The sequence below is a fragment of the Chroicocephalus ridibundus genome, chromosome 9 (assembly GCF_963924245.1).
Source record: "Chroicocephalus ridibundus chromosome 9, bChrRid1.1, whole genome shotgun sequence".
NCBI classification, from domain to species: domain Eukaryota; kingdom Metazoa; phylum Chordata; class Aves; order Charadriiformes; family Laridae; genus Chroicocephalus; species Chroicocephalus ridibundus.
The window spans coordinates 41,604,247-41,620,300 of record NC_086292.1 but is presented as its reverse complement, the minus strand read 5'-3'; the positions used below and the strand labels follow the sequence as shown (position 1 = coordinate 41,620,300).

At 56.9% G+C, this 16,054-nt stretch overlaps 1 protein-coding gene across 4 annotated transcripts; it reads left to right on the top strand.

The window, feature by feature from the left end:
* The first annotated feature begins 2,815 nt into the window (after positions 1–2,815).
* On the top strand, positions 2,816–6,318 carry AEN (apoptosis enhancing nuclease). 4 transcript variants are annotated; one of them, XM_063346121.1, is made up of 4 exons: positions 2,816–3,449; positions 3,966–4,627; positions 4,930–5,130; positions 5,503–6,318. In XM_063346121.1, exons 2-4 carry the CDS (start codon positions 3,971–3,973, stop codon positions 5,704–5,706), a joined length of 1,062 nt encoding a protein of 353 aa, XP_063202191.1. In that variant the 5' UTR covers positions 2,816–3,449; positions 3,966–3,970; the 3' UTR covers positions 5,707–6,318. The 4 variants fall into 4 exon arrangements, with proteins under 4 accessions (XP_063202191.1, XP_063202190.1, XP_063202192.1 ...); XM_063346120.1 differs by having other exon boundaries at positions 2,818–3,449; positions 3,969–4,627; XM_063346122.1 differs by having other exon boundaries at positions 3,444–3,500.
* Positions 6,319–16,054: the final 9,736 nt, after the last annotated feature.

Here is a 16,054-nt window from a genome sequence, read left to right as displayed (position 1 = left end):
GCCCATCATGGCAAAGGCCAGGGAGAACCACAGTGCCTGTCTGTTCTGGTGTCCTCATGCTGGTGACCTCAGAGCAGCAGCTGGTGGCATCTGCAGCCAGGCAGCACCAGCCATCCGAGCCAGTCCCTTGCAGCAAAGGATGGTGGTGATGTTTCCAGGTGCTCCCTTCACGACGAAATTTTCTTTCTCTAAAGGAAAACAGGTCCAGCAAGGGACCAGTCACTGCCCTCACCTGCTTGTGTAGCTCCCCATCTTCTGTTTGATCTTCTAGATGGTGGGAGACACAAAGCAGCCCTGCCGCAAGCCTTTTTGGATTGATGGGAGCAGCTTGAGGGAGCCCTGGTGGGGTGCCCCAACCCCTGGGTGGTGACAGGGAGGCACTGTGCAGCCAGCAAATCCCAGGACGGTGAATCAGCCCCTCATCACCCATGGAGGCAAAGCTGGGTCCTTGCTGCCTTCTCCCATTTAACTTATCCCTGAGTTCCTCATTCCCACCAGTTGTCCCCAATGGCAGGGAGGGAACAGAGAGATCCAGGGGGACATGGGTGCAACCAGTCCTGCAAAGACGGGCTCGAGCTCTGGTGTTGCAGTAATAGGGGACAAAATGAGCCATATCCAGGCTGGGACCGGGAAATGAAGCGGTTTAGAGTCACAGCAGGAACATGCTGGCGCTGTCGGGGACCGCTGGCTGCCACCGAGCTCCCAGGCGGGCGGGAGGCTTTGTTCACCCGTGGCACTGCCCTCGGGGAGTTTACCTGGAATTACTGATCCACATTCATAAACATGATCACGTTAATTGGCTGCCGCGGCTACAGCCGCCGTCTCCTCCCAGCGCTGGGACTTCATCTCTGTTCCCATCCCAAATGTCAAGATGTCTCTGTTCCTCCATCCTCTTGGCACCGCGGCCGAGGATGGAGAAGCAGCTGGAGAAGGGAAAGAAGCAGAGGATGGGTGAGTCCATGAACCTGGAGCTGGTGACAGACACCCACTGCCACCACCTCTGCTCTGCAAAGCAGTGCCTTGGAAACAAACCGCGGACAAGGGGACCACGAGCTCTGCAAGAAGCCCTGCAGCCCCAGGCAGCGATGACCTGGGGACGGGCACCTGGGCTGGAGACCAGCTTTTCTTGCAGGAGCAATGACCAGGTGGCTGGAGAGGGACCAGGTCCCGGCCGAGGACAGAGCCACCCAGGCTGCTCAGCCTGAGATCAGGCTGCTGCTCGTCTTGCTTGGAGCGGAGCCAATCACTTCTGCTAAATTATTCATCCGACAAATTTAGCCTGTTATTCTAGTCGTGCTCTACCCAGAGTTTTACAGATTTCGTTATTATTTCAAATTGTGCAAACACCGCAGAAACCTCTCGCGGGCTCTGGCACGCTCTGCTTTCATCTCAGCTCTCAGCTCATCTGCCAAATCTGAAACGGGATTTCTACCACCTGGTGCCAAACCCTCCATCCCCAGCCAGGCCACAGGACCTCATGGAGAGAAGCGGCATCCCCATTGGGCACAAGGCTTCTACCAAAGGGAGAGCCATCTACCATGTGAGAGCCATCTACCGATAACCCAGAGATCAGCGGGATCAGAGGACGCCAGAGATAACCCAGAGATCAGCGGGATCAGAGGACGCCAGAGATAACCCAGAGATCAGCGGGATCAGAGGACTTTTTTCTACCTCCATCCTTGCATCTGGAATAGGGGAGAAAAATGACACCACTTTTTCCTCGCAGCCCGGGCTATCGTGGCCTTGGGAAACCAGAGAAAGCTTTTCCCTTCCTCCACGCATGCCCATAATTTCTCCTGTCAAGGTTCCTTTGTAACCACAGGGGTACAGCTAAAATTTCACCCTGACCAAGGGATATCACACGCCTCTTGCAAAACAGCCAGCCTGGCAAAGAAGGTGTCACCGAACAAAGATGAGGGGAGACGGACGGGTTTGTTATGGACGAGCCGAGACTGATCAGACCCACATGTGCGACAGCGATGTGTCTGGGGAGAAGCGATCAACCACGTCCATCGATCAGCACCAAACATCGAGACTCTTCAATCTCCTGTCCCACTGCGGGGCATAAGGGAGAAAAGCAGACGGAGATGCCACCTCCGTGCCCACTTGGATCTGGCGGAGAAATGCCACAGGCAACACAAGCTGTGCTCCTCTCGCACTGGGGCTTGAGTTTGATCCTGCTCATGTGGTGACGGTCAGCTCACACCCTGCTTAGGGGAAGGAAAACAGGGCAAAGAGCCCCCCCGAGCCCCAAACAAACCATCCCCGAGAGCTGTGCTGCACAGTTTCACCAAAAATAACAGAAACAAATAGAAATTTCTACACACAGACCTGCCAGGGTTCCCTAGCAAGTTATTGTGGGACACTTGAAATACTCTCATTAGGAGGAGCTAATTAGCTGAACAGCAGGGACAGAAGCAATAGATGCAAAACACAAAGCAACATATTTAAGGAAGAAGTTTACTAGCCAGAATCAAAACATAAAAGAAATAGAAAAAAAAAAATAAATCACAGGGTGATCTAAATCTTTTCGTTCTGCCCAGGCTAAAGCTAATGGGTGGTGGAAAGGGGGAATGATGGAGAATGAAAACACTTGTCCTGCATCCCCACGAGCCTCCTCTGTGGCAGGGAGAGGGGGATGCTCAGCGCCAGGCCCCGTGGGACAAGGATGGACAAAGTGCCTGGCTCCTTCTGGAAGACTAGTGATTTTGTTGTTGTATGGCTCATCCCACCACAACAAGTCACAGTCTGCCCTAGGGAGCATGGCCATTCCGGCAATGCTAAAGGCATGGGGACAAGCTGGTGGCTGGGGCTGCCGGTGGCCCTTCTCTGCTTCTGACCACCTCAGCCGTTGCTTTTGTGATCCTTGAGAGCAAAGCAACGAAAGGCCGGTCTGAAACCTCATCTGCACCCGTGCCCCGGCCAGAGCTGACTCCCGCAATCCTGTGGAGCACAACCGGAGAGCCTGGAGGATGCAAACCCCATGCTACCTCACCTCAGCCCCACCCCACAGGCATGGTGCTGCCCCAGCTAGCAGCCCGAGGATCCCTGAGGGAAGCAGGGATACCCATAGGGTCACCACAAGCTCCAGGGTGTGCGGTTGGGTACCCTAGTGAGCATCCCCACCCCAAACCCACCACCCAGAACGGCTCCTCTCCCATGCAGGACTGGAGGGGGGACAGGCTGGAAGCCCACGGGTCTGGGATGCAAGCACTAGACAGAACACAGCCCCACGGTAGCCCGCGCCCCACCAGGCGACCCCCGCGCTGTATCCGGGGCGCCTTATAGCGAGCCGGTGGCGGCGGCACCGCCCGACCCGCGCTGTATGCAAATCACCCCCCGTGGCGCAGCCAATGGGGAGGCGGGGGGGCGTGGCCACGGCGGGACTTGCCCGGGCATGTGAGCTCGGCGGCTTCCGGGAGAGACACGTGGGAGCCGGGCGGACGGCGGTGGGTCCGCGGGCAACCGGGGGGCGAGCAAGGGCCTGGGGGTGGGCAATGGTGCGGGCAGGGGCTTGGGGGGCGGGTATTGGGGTGGGCAAGGGCTACGGGGACGGCTAATGGGGCGGACAGGGATCTGGGGCCGGGAGTGAGGCAGGGAGGGCCCGGGTGAGGGGCAGACAGGGCCCTAGGAGTGTTCAATGGGGCGGGCGGGTGGGAGGGGACGGTGGGGTGGGCAGGGGGCTGCGGATCGGTAAGAGGGTGGACAGGGCCCTGGGAGTGGGAATGGGGCAGGTGGGGGCCGGGCAACAAGGCGGTAAGGGTGTGGGGACAGCGTGTGACAATGTGTCCGTGTCCCCCCCTTTCCCCTGCCCCATAGCTCCTGCCTGTACCCGCATACAGCGCGGGGGGGGGGTGGTTAGTCGCGGGGGCGCAGGAGGGGGGGGTTACCGTGAAGTGTGTGGGTCATGTGACAGGGGGCTATGAAGGTTGCGTGGCACTCACATCCCCCTGTGCCCCCTCCAGCAGGGATGCCACCTGGCAAAGGGCAGATGACCCCGCTGCTGCCCACCCTGCAGGTCTCCGCACCCACCCCGCAGAGCACCCATGGCCCCGCTGCAGGGACCCACGCTCAGCCCCCAGAGGGTCCCAGCAAGAAGAAGAGCCGCAAGCACCAGCGGTTCATGGAGCGCCGGGCACTGCTGGAGCAGAAGGGGCTGCTGAGCCCCCACCGGCGCCTGGGTAGCCAAGCCCCCGTGGCGGGGCCGGAGGCAGGCAGCACGCTCACCAAGACGGGTGGCACCACAGCACCATGTGGCAGGAAGATCCCCAAGCCCAAACAAGTCGTCTCCCCATCCCTGTCCCCATCCGCCTCTCCGGACAGCATAGCCAGGCATCACTCCGTGCTGCTGTCCCAGGGGAATGGCAGCTCCAAGGGGGTGCGGATGTCCTCCCCGCTTCTGCGCCCATGCAAGTACGTGGCCATCGACTGTGAGATGGTGGGCACTGGTCCTCAGGGCAGGCTGAGCGAGCTGGCACGGTGCTCCGTGGTGAACTACGAGGGGGATGTCATCTATGACAAGTACATCCTGCCCGAGCTCCCCATCGTGGACTACCGGACACGCTGGAGTGGCATTACCAAGCAGCACATGAAGAGCGCGATTCCCTTCAAGGCTGCTCAGGCGGAGGTGAGGAAAAAGAGAGAAATTTAAAAAAAAGAAATAATAAAAAAAAAAAGGCTGTGTGTTATCTGCCAGCCACAAATTGAGATATTTGGTGGTCCGTGCTGAGGTACTCTGAGGCAGACACCAGCACAGGACGAGGAGCCTCCGAAGCCATGCAATGGGTTGGTTTACTTGTTATTGCTCCATTCTGAGAACCTAAAAAACTGGAACTGGAGGAACTGAATTTAACACAAAATTACTTATTTTATGCTTAATTAGTATTTCTTTTGCTGCACTGTCTGCCTAACCATTTCTGACGCTTCCAGATCCTGAAGATCTTGAAAGACAAGATTGTGGTAGGACATGCCATCCACAATGACTTCCAAGCCCTGAAGTACTTCCACCCGAAAGACAGGACCCGAGACACCAGCCGGATCCCTGTGCTGAACCAAAGGGCAGGGCTGCCCGTCAGGGCCAGCGTCTCCCTTAAAAGCTTGGCCAGGCACCTACTCCAGAAAAAGATCCAGGTAAGCAGCAGGAACCTTGAGATAGGGAGTGTTCCTGGGTTTGCTACAAGCCTGTGTGGTTAACCTGGTCCCCCCATCTCCTTGGATGCTCTTCGTGAGATGGAGATGAACTTTGTTCATCCTGTGCTACTGGCCGTCATCAAGCTGGGGGAGCCCAGGACCTCCCAAGCTGACCATTAAGCATCTCAATAAAGCATGGACAGGAACTGTGCCCTCCAGAAAGTGCTTGAGTTGCATGTATCTCCTGGGTTGCATCGAACTTTTGCCATCTCCAAAACCCCCAGCACTTGTGTCCTTCTGAGCAACAAAGTGACCTGTTGGGTTTTTGTCAAACCCTTTTTTTTCTAATGAGGCTTTTCCCCCTTTGCTCAGGTTGGCTGCAAAGGGCACTCGTCGGTGGAGGATGCTCAGACGGCCATGGAGCTGTACAGACTGGTGGAAGTGCAGTGGGAGACGGAGCTGGCCCATAGCCTACCCCCCCGGCCCCCCAGCCCTGTCATAGACCCCACCACAGACAGCAGCCACTACATGGATGACCGGTACTGGCCCACGGACTTGATGTCAAGCAGCCTGTGACGGGGGACAACGTCTCCTCCACGTGTTTCAGACTATCCTGATGCCTCCAGCTATCAAAGGTGGAGGTGGCTGCCAACCTCCTTCCCTGAGGCTTGTGCCCCACATCCTCTGGGTGCCCCAGCATGCAGAGGAGTCAGACACCCCCAGCCCCTCTTAAGGACAGAGAAATGGTGGCACTTGGACACTGGCAATGTCCTGAAAACGCTGTCTGCGGCCTCTTACTGTCACACAGAAATAAATGCCGTGGCTGCGCCGTGTTCATCTGTCACTTGGTGCTTGGGGGCGTGCGGGGTCCTGGTGCCAGCCTGGAGAAGCCGCTGTGGGCGTGCGATGGCTGTGGCGGTGGGCCATGGCTGCCAGGGCACCTCCGGTATCCTCTGGGAAGGGGGTTACCCCCATGGTGGGTGAGTGGCAAGTCTCCTCGTGGGAGGACCGAGGTGTCCTGCTGATGCCCAAAGGCTGCAAACCATCCAGGGCCAGTTGAGCAGTTTCCTCCTCGCTTTGTTTGCACAGGGAAGCTGAAAAGAAAGTCTGTGTCTAATCAATGTCCAGCCTGGACAAGAGCATAGGATGCACTTCATTTTAAATAGACTACATGCATATTTGTCCAATTCCGAATTAAAAAGCTGTTGTTGCAAAGCCCCTGTGTGCAAGTTGCGTGGTCTGATCAGGCAGCTCTCCAGGAGGGAGGAGAGGGCAGGGATGGGGTCGGCAAGGCGGGGGACATGCTCTGCCTGCGTCCTGTGCTGCGACTGGGTGCTTAAAACCCACCTGGAACCAGAAAAGGTGCTTTGAGTGGCTTGATGATGGCTGGTGTGAGCAGTTCCTTGGGGAATGGGCTGCTCCCCTCCGCTCTGGGGACATCCCTGTGAAGGCAGGAGGAGCAAGGGATGGGCTCAGCAAGAACCCTGTGGTCCAGCACTGCCGCCTGCTTGGAAAAAGCCCGTTTCAAGAGAAAGTGTCCCAGTGTGTCACACTCCAGCAGCTGGGCTGTCACAGCTCGGGGAGGCACTGCTGGGGTTTGCCCACCCTGTGAGATGGCATCCTTGTGTGCAGGCTCTGGCAGCGAGAGCTGTGCCTGTCCCGGAGCGGGGGAATGACGCTGAGCTGTGGCGTGGGCTGCTGTGACGGTGTGGGGACAGGGTGATGCTCCCCTGCAGCGGCTCTGCCCACAAGCTGCTGCTCCGTGGGTGCCGTATGTGGTTGCACAGAGGTACCCCAGCTGGGTGTGAGCACCAGAGTGGGGTTTGGGGCTGGACGTGGGGAGTCACGCGCTTCCCCGGGGGGCTGAACAGCCACCGTTATAGAAAAATCAGTATTTTTTTGCCAAGTGCCTCAAGGCTGAGGCCACCCCTTTAGCACAGGGGTCCCACTGTCTGGGCTGTGAGACAGGAGGGGGCTGGAGGGCTGCCAGCATCCCGGGGGCTTTCGGGAGCCCAGCCACAGCACGATGCGGGTACAGCAGCCAGCACTGAAACAGAGTCCCATGTCCCCCATGGCCAAGCTAGATGAGTCCCAGGCTTTTCCCAGCGGCCAGGGGAGGGAAGGAGAGCTCAGCCCCAGCCTTGGGAAGCGGCCAAGGAGCCGGTGACGCAGGCACACCTGACGCACACATCAGTGCCATTAAGAGAAGCATCTTGCACTTCCCGTCTTAACTCCTCCCTGCCCGGCAGATGAAGTTGGGGACAGCTCAGAAACGCTTCGAAATACATTGGACGTGTCCAAAAAGCTCCAGCTTCCCAGTGGTGCGAGCACAGCCTTCCTTCAACAGAAACAATAATAACCTGGGCTGCATCGTGATCTCATGGGCTAGGCACTCTCCACCAGAGCCGGTGGGAAACATGCTCCCACAGTAGATCTTTAAATCCTGCTCGTGGCAATTTGGCCCAGGCACGTTCCTGACGCAGCAAGCTGTAAAACCCAGCCGGCCCCACGCTCTGTGTGAGCCCCAGGGTGCAGCTCAGCTCAGCCCCAGTGTGATGCCCTGCAACGCCAGCAGGACCCAGCGGGATACTGGAGGGGCCTGAACCCTGTGTGGGCACACAGCAGGGTGGCAGGAGGGGCACGGCTGGCACAGGTTTTTCTCCATTTCCTCCTCTCCGCCATTTCCACCTGTCCCAAGGCGGCAGGAGGGAAGCAACGCTGTGGGAAAGGTGACAGGAGCTCAGTGGCTCAGAAGATGGTGGCATCCCAAAGCTGGCACAGCAGCGCTGTCTTCTGCTCCCGGGAAAGCAGACCCGGAGGAAGGGCACAGCGGAGGGATGTTTTGCTCGTAGCTGAATAACACAGCCCATATCACTGCATCCCCGCGGGGGGTTCATGGGGACCTGCATGGGGCACCCAACGGTTCCTGGCTTGTTTGTCCACCAGCCCTTGTTGTCCCGCCCCAGCCCGCCATGTCCCGCTACCCCATAGCACCAACTTGCCCTAAGCCACATGATGGCTCGATGTGAGACACGGTGGTGTTGGGGTGAGGCTGGAGAAAGCTGCAAAAGGCGGTAGAAGGCCACGAGGCTTTATCAGCCTGTGACTCAGCCTACCTCCCTGTCAGCCAGCAGCAGGGGGGGAAGGCGTAATTAAGGGGAAAAAAATAAAATTCGGAAGTCTTGGCCATCCAAACACTTTAGTGAGACCCACTTCCAAAAGTGAGCCTGGGGTGGGCTCCAGCAAAGGGATAGATTTCTCCAAGCGCTCATCCCCTGTGATCCAGGGCAGCTTTTTCCCCGCCTGCCCATGGCAGAGCTTCCCGGCCTGCCTGCACAGCCTGGGGCTTGCACAGCGGCAGGAGGCACTGGGAAAGTCCCAGGTTGCCTCTGAGAGCTTGTCCCCGTCACCACCACACTGATTTAACCCCCCTGCTGAAATACCCCCCCTGCTTTGGGGGCAAATCTGAAGGCAGCAAGGCAACCAAAGGCTGGCTGCCCTTTGGTGTTTATACGTCCTTGCAAGCTTTGCTTCTACGCCGTGATCTCCCGCTCTTGGGAAAGCTGAGAAACAAATCGGGGGGGGAGGGGGGGTGTCAGTGCCCATATACATCAGATTGAAGGGCTGGAAAACCCCTGCTGTTGTGCTCTGCAGCCCCCAGCCCCCCCAAGGCAAGGTTGCTGAGGAGCAAACCCCACCGCGGATGATGAGGGGTGGTGGTGACCCACTCCCTGCTGACGAAGCGGTGTTCGCTCTGAGCAATCTGAATGGCAACTTCTGTCACGTTTGCACCCAGCGAACCCTTCGAGAGCTAAACAGGATTTTCACAGGTGTTTGTGAATATTCACCTACACGCCAGGGAGCTGCTATGGCTGAGAGTCACCAGCCTTCGCTTCGGCTCGTCACCTGAGCAGCCCGCTGAGCATCTTCAGGCAGGCGAAGGAGAGCTGGGCTGGCTCACCATTCAGGCTAAATTTTGTGACAATTGAAGAATCTGCAGAAAACTCCGCCATTGTCTCAACGACCCTGAATAATGATTAACGCAAACCCACGAATCCAGCAACGGGGTTTTTTATCAGAGGGAAAACATTGCCAAATGAGGTTTTTTTTTCCAGCCAGCTGCGAGAGCAGGTAACTGATAAGCCCGTCATTGGAGTGGGGCTGAGCCAATGGGAGCCGATGGCGACGGCTTTTACTTCTGTCTAGCAACAGCTTCTCCTTGAGCAACAGAGACAGTGATTCAATGCTTTCCCTTGCTCTTATTCAGCTCCCCGCCTTCCTGCCCTCCTGTTACACAGGGATTTTCATGGGGGACACTCAGAAACTGAGTTTTGCGTGGATTATCTACGGCTTTCTGCAAGTTTTTGGTGTCCAATCCTACCCCGCATGGCGAGAGCTTTGCAGCGGTAGATGCGGATGCGTGCCCGCATCCTGCTCATACCCCAGGCTCTGCTCGCACCGCCGTGCCCGTGTACCCGGGGGCTCCGCTTCTGCTGGGTGGGTGTTGGACACCCATATGGTGAAATAGCAGCATGGCAGACCAGCAGCTGTTCAAAGAGACCCCACACCAGGGGTGCCTCTGACCCTCCTGCCCCACATCGCCAGCGCCTGGCCATGGTCCAGCGCCTCTCCCGGCTGCCGGGGGCTGTTTGCGTGGGGACCATGGCTGGGAGCAGCATCTCCTCATCAAACACCTGCTTTGCTTTGATGCCGGCTCTGGTTATCACGGTACATGTGGTTGAAGTGCCACGTAAGCCCCAAATGCCTTGGGGTGGAGCAATGGTGGTACCTCATAACAGCCCGGAGCCAGTCGCTAACCTGGGGCTGTCAGTCCCCTCACTGTGGGGATGCTGGGGGACTATTTGCCCCATTTGCAGGCAGAGAGCAGAGTCTTCACTGGGCCAACTGGCCAGAGACCAAACCGGTCACAGAGGAAGGAGGAACCGGCCTTCCCGCACCCCTCCCCAGCGGTACCCCCACCCACCATCGCTCCTCTCCTCTACGCCCCCAGCGTAAATTAGAAGGCAGAAAACTCGCAGCCGGCTATAAATTAAAATCTCGGGCGCCTTAATAACCCGCTTGGCCAGAAGAAGCGACTAGGTGTGATGTGGAAATGAATAGGCACATCTGGCAGCCGCTTAGCGCTCCGGCTGCGGGAGGGGTGTGCGTGTGTGCGCGTGTGTGTGCGTGTGTGTGCGTGTGCGAGCCGCCGGCACAGCCTCCCGGATTGGCTGCAAAACCCCTTCCCGACCAATGCTGGGGACCAGGGTGGCCTAGCAACAGCCTTTCCCTAATGAAAAACAAGCCACTTAAGCATCGTGACTGTCTGCAGACGAGAGGAAAAGGCACAATTTCCGGCACGCTCCATCCCCCCCAGGGGACACAACCCCAAAAGGGGGCTACAAAGGCTGCGCTGGGTGGGCTGGGATTCTCCCAACCCGAGTGCCCCTCGGTGCCTGTGCCATGGGCGAGTTGGGTGCATGGGAAGGGTTTGCTCCAGGCACAACACAAGGAAGCCCCCACAGAAGAAACCACATCCCGTTCAGCCGTGGCTCCATCCCCCTGTGCTGGGCTCACCCTCAGCACGGCAAGGGGACCCCCGCCGCAGGCACCCCACAGCCCTGCACCTATGGGGCATGTGGAGGGCTGGATGCCAAGTGGCCGTGGGCGCTGTGAGCTGCTGAAAATGTCACCTTTACGGCATGAAGGGTTCAAGTGGTGCAGTGCCAGGAGCATGTGGGGTGCTCCCCACTACTGCCGGGTACAGGATAGGCCAAGGGGCTGGTCACTGCTGTGGTCTTGCTTGGAGACGTCACCTTCCCATGTCCCTGTCCCCTCCCCTGCCCGGGGAAAGGGGTCTGAGGACAGTGGGGTCCGACGCATGAGCATAAGCCCATGCCTTAGTGATGGCCTCCCTGCTAGCCAGCTCACAGAAGACCTGCTGAGCTCACAGCTGAGGGCACCAGGGGCTGGCCGTGGGGTCAGTGGGCACAGGGACACCTGTCAGGAGGCAGGCTGGGAGCTGGGGGACAACGGCAGAGGGTATCAAGGCACAGCATCACTTTTGGGCTGCAGAAACACTTCTTCCTTGGGGAACAGTGAGATGCAGGTCAGCTCTCTCCCATCCATGTGTGCAATTCCCAGTAAGGCAATGCGGGGGAGAGGACCCAGCTCAGCCCACCTGGCACTGGGAGCAGCAGCAGCAGTTTCCTCCATCCCCAAGCGCCGCATCATCCCAGGGAGCTTTAAGCTCTGCGCCAAACTTGCGGTCTTTCAGCCCGCTTTTCCCCATCCTGGCTCACCCCGGGGATGACGGGGAGATGGGGAGCGCCTATGGTGGTTTTTAAATTTTCTCATTCAAAAGGGAGGTTTCGGCTCATCCGAAAGCACAGCCCACGCCTCCAGCTCAAACCTGCCCCACAACAGACCAGCCTGCACCGCTCTGCTCCCGCACACCTGGGGGCCCCTCACAAAGCATTAGAAATAACTCTATATTTTTTTTTATTTTTTTTTTTTTTATCCCAGACAAGAAAACAAAATATCGTCATCTTACCAACGCCACCTGACCGGGGCAGAGCAGCAAGCGTGGTGTGCCCCAGGCCAACATCTCTGCCACGACGGATGGAGCGTGGCGAAGGCTCTTCTCTGGGGGAACCTGATGGAGAAAATGAAAAAATAACTGGAGGCGGGGGAAAGCACAAGACGTGACTCTCCACTCCTCTGGGCTGACCCCCTGGGGAACCCCCCCCTCGTGTTTTTCACTCCATTTCTGCCCGTTCCGGGTTTGTGCAGTCCCGGCCGTTCACTAGATGGTGCCCTCGGGCTGCTGGTTTCTGAGTTGTCCCCTCGCAGGCTGGGGACAGGACGGGGCCCGGCTCTGCCCCGGGCTCCCAGGCCGTATTTTAGGCAGGTCACAAGCACAAAAGGAGCGTGAAAGCCACTTGAATCCCGCAATTAAGTCCCCGCACGTTTTGGGTGCTTCGGGGTCTGGGTCCGGTAATGAACTGCAAGCGCTGGCCTCCCTCCCGTACCCCGGGTTTATCTGAATCCCTCAGTATTTTATGTCTCTACCACCGTGAAGGTGCTTTACATCCCCAAGACAGGAAGAGAAGATGTGATGGCCAAAGAGGTAATTTCATGGTGAATGTGTGTGGGTAAAATAGCAAATAACCATCCATAACCACCACCAAAAAAATGCGTACAGCCGTAGCGCTGCAGCTCCGGTGCAGGGTGCAGGGTGGGAAGAGGAGGAAGACACGCTAACACGCATTAGCTTTACTAAGAAGGTATTTATTCATTTAGAAATGTAAATCTATGCCCATTAAGCAGCATTAGCTGTCTCCACTAGGGAGGAGCCCTGCCATGGAGCAGGAGGATGCGAAGGGACAGGGATGCAGGGCATCCGCAGGGCTGCCCACGGACCCAGGGCAGGAACAGCCAGGGCTGCTTCAGGTCAGCAATGGGGTCTGTTTGCCATCCCAGGAGGTCACTGTTTGCATTTGGCCTTCACCTGGCGAGGATGGAGACACTTTCCCTTTTATTAGAAACCACTCCTGCCTTCATAAGATGGCGAACCCAGATGCGAGTGGCAACTTACAGGGGTCAAGTCACACAAGGCCACTCTGTGGTGGCAGCATAGGATGGACGTGCCAGCATCCCACTTAATCTTCTGGTCTCTCAAAATAGCAGAATGACGGAAAAGATCAAAGCCAGAGCTACACAGAGCAGCATTTGTTGTCATTTTAAGATGGCATTAATATGCGGCTCTGGGTGAAAAAGTTGCTCAAAAAATGGTTTCTTCTTGCTGCTCATCTCTGCCCTGCCCCAGGCAAATCCTGAGTCCTGCCCGTGCGCGGGAACCCACAGTGCTCCAGGTCCTCCAGAGCTGCCCAGATGTCAGGGTCTGAGCCACAAAGGCCAGGTGCTGCTACTAAATTTTATTGTTATTTGTATATTTTCACTTTTTTAAATTTTTTTTTTTTTATACTAGGCAGATCAAGCTGGAAATAACATGGGAGAAATTATGTTTGCCTTCAGCATCAGCAGCTCAAATATCCCGGAGGGAGACACCTCACCGATGAACCTTGAGGAGCTAACGTCAGCAGGAGGCAGGAATGATCCTCTTGGCCTCTGGCATCATTGGCTCCAATAAAAAGATGTAAAAGAGGGCAAAATGGCTCTCAGAGGCCTCCACAGCATCTCTCATTTTGGGGACAAACATGGAGAATGAGCACATGAACAGAACAACTGCCTACAGAGCCTGCTTTTGATCTTCCAGGTTTCCCTTGTTGTAGGAAACCTTGGCCAAACCAACCTATTAAATAGGGAATTCAATCCCAGGAACCTCCCTGGGAGCTGCTCTTCAACAATCCAACAATGCTCCTGCCTTGGACACGGGTTCATCCCATCTCTGGGAATGGCACCTTCCACCCCACTGACTCCCACCCTCACAAACCCTCACCTCTGGGCAGGAGACAGACCTGCCCCCTCGTGCCCCAGGGACCTGACAATCCACTGCCTGCAACCCTGCGAACAAAACCCCACGTTTAGCACCTAAGTCCAGTGTTGGGGAAAAACACTGGAGTAAAGCTACACACCCTTGTCACTTCTATAATTTACCTTTGTGTGAGCTCATAATAGCCCCTTACAAAGCAGCTGATGGGGAACGGGTTGAAGGGCAGGGAGTTTTCCCTTGGACTTGCCTCTAAACGCATCCCCCATCCCAGGCCACCACTGCCTCCCCCAAGGAACTCATTTCACCTCCCGACAGCTGCATGGCTGGGAATTGCTGCCGTGGGAACCCACAGGGTTTTGCCGGGTTCCACCACAGGGTTTTGGGCACATATTTACCCCCTCTCCAGGAGCGGGCTCCAGGTATGAAGGCAGGGGGGCAGGCAGCCGTGCCCCAGCCCCCCAGTTGCCTTCTCAGACAGGATCAGGATCAATCCTGGCTGCCTTGCATCCCCCGAGGCTGGAAAACGCCCGTGCCAGGACCAAGACACTACGTGTGTGTGCACCTATTTGGCCTGTCTCTGCATCCCCGGGAGCGGGGCTGACCCGCTCGGCGGATCGCGATAACGGGCCATTTTGAGCAAGATCCTTATGAAACCGCCTTTCACGGGCAGCACAGAGGACGGTTGTTCCCGGGGCCAAACCTCCCTCTCCCCGGCTCCTGCCACGGGGATGCTCGGCTGCTCGAAACCCGCGGAGCCAGCGGCAAAGGAGGAGAGGTGGGAAGGGGGATTTACGGCGGGAGGAGCCGTGCCGAGGCAGGGGTTTCGGGGGAGAGGGCGGCATCCAGGCTGGGCTGCAGCTGGCTGACGCCAGCCCCGCTCTGCGGCCTGAGACCCTTCCAAGGTGCCGGCCGAGGTACAGATGTTCCCATTGTGCATCTTGGGAGCCTTCTCGGAAAACTCCAGCAGCTTCGAGCTGCCTTTTTAGCTCCAGCTTTTGGGTGGTTTTTTTCGTTTGTTTTTTTTTTTTTTTTAAATCATATACATAAGTTTGGAAGAGAGCCTTCTCGCTACTGCATTTCTTTGCTTTCTGCCAACCCCCCAGTGTTTTAAGAGCTCCCTCCCTGCTTTGTGTCGTCCCCCCCACCCCCCGCCTGAATGATCGTCACCATCCCAGGGGTTGGCACTATTAAGCCCCGGTGCAAAGCAACGGCTGCCAACCACAGCCTGTTTTGTGTTGCAGGGGCTGGTTAGCTGGGTAAAGCGGATGGGTGGAAAGGCACTAGGGATCCTGCAAACCGGTTCTGCTCCGGCACTGCCAGGCATTTGATGATAGAAGCGCACATGACCCCATGGCTGCTCCCTGGCTCAATTTTCCCACCACCAGAACAAGCAGCATCGCAGCGGGGAGAAGAGAGGTTTGCAAACCGCTCTGAGATCCTCAGTTACAGGGTTTTTTGTTCCCCTCGGCTCTGTTTCCTATGGGCAAAAGCAGCTAAGCAGGGACAAGAAGTGAGACGTGCAAAAGGGATGTTAGATCAGCCCTCAGACACAGCGGGAGAGGCAGCTTTGAAAAACCGAGCTGAGAATGGAGCTAAAAAAAAGAATTATTCAAGGATTTTGGGAAGAATCAGCCTCTTAGAGCAGGATCAGGGCCAGGAACCAGAGCCACTAGGTGCCTGTCCTTGCCTCTAGCTCCATCGCTGGCCAACTTTATGGTGTGCTTGGTCCCTGCAGGGAGAGGGACCGACCAAAGCCTTGGGTTGAACCTAGGTGTGGGCAGAGAGGATGATAAAACCCTGTTTTGGGACCTGCGCTGGTCCTGTGTCTCACCCTGCCCTTGCTTAGAAACCATTTTGGCTGGGCTGCAGAGCTCTGCTGCTTCCCCGTGGCTGAGGTTCCCAATTAGCCTCCAGGTCCAAACGCAACGGGAGGGCAAGGAGAAAGCCCTGCAACACTCTCAAACCCCCACCCCAGCCTGAATCCTCTCTCAAGTACGGCATCTTTAAGGTTAGCGGTGGATCCAGGTGTAATTTCGTTAGGAAGTAACGCTTAGGAGAAGGGAAATTACCCTCTCTCTCCCAGCCAGCACTAGCAGCTGACGGAGAAGGCAGCGATAAATGAGAATCAACTTCCAAAGAGAAACAAAAAAGCAACACCACTTAGAGACAGAAAGCAACTGAAAGGGCACATTTGTAACAGGAAAGATGTTTACAGCCCACCAGCAGCAAGAAAAGCCGTGGCTTTTAAAGAGAGCAGGGGCAGAGGGCATCTGCCTTTCAAAACAATCAGGAAAGGGAATCTGAAAAGCAAACACAGCCCTCTCAGCTGTTAAAGAAAAGGCAACAGCCGGTGGAAGTCACCCTCGGATCACAAGGGCATCCAGAGGGGGATCACATCGGGAGGGACGCCAGCAGCGGGGGGACAGGCAGGGCTGGCAGCGAGAGGGAAGATGGGGCTCCCGCGAGCCC

Excerpts from the sequence above, each read along its gene's own strand:
- AEN (XM_063346121.1), top strand. The coding sequence starts at position 3,971 with ATGCCACCTGGCAAAGGGCAGATGACCCCGCTGCTGCCCACCCTGCAG. Across the intron at positions 4,628-4,929 it reads TCAAGGCTGCTCAGGCGGAG|ATCCTGAAGATCTTGAAAGA; the intron begins GTGAGGAAAAAG and ends TGACGCTTCCAG. Across the intron at positions 5,131-5,502 it reads TACTCCAGAAAAAGATCCAG|GTTGGCTGCAAAGGGCACTC; the intron begins GTAAGCAGCAGG and ends CCCTTTGCTCAG.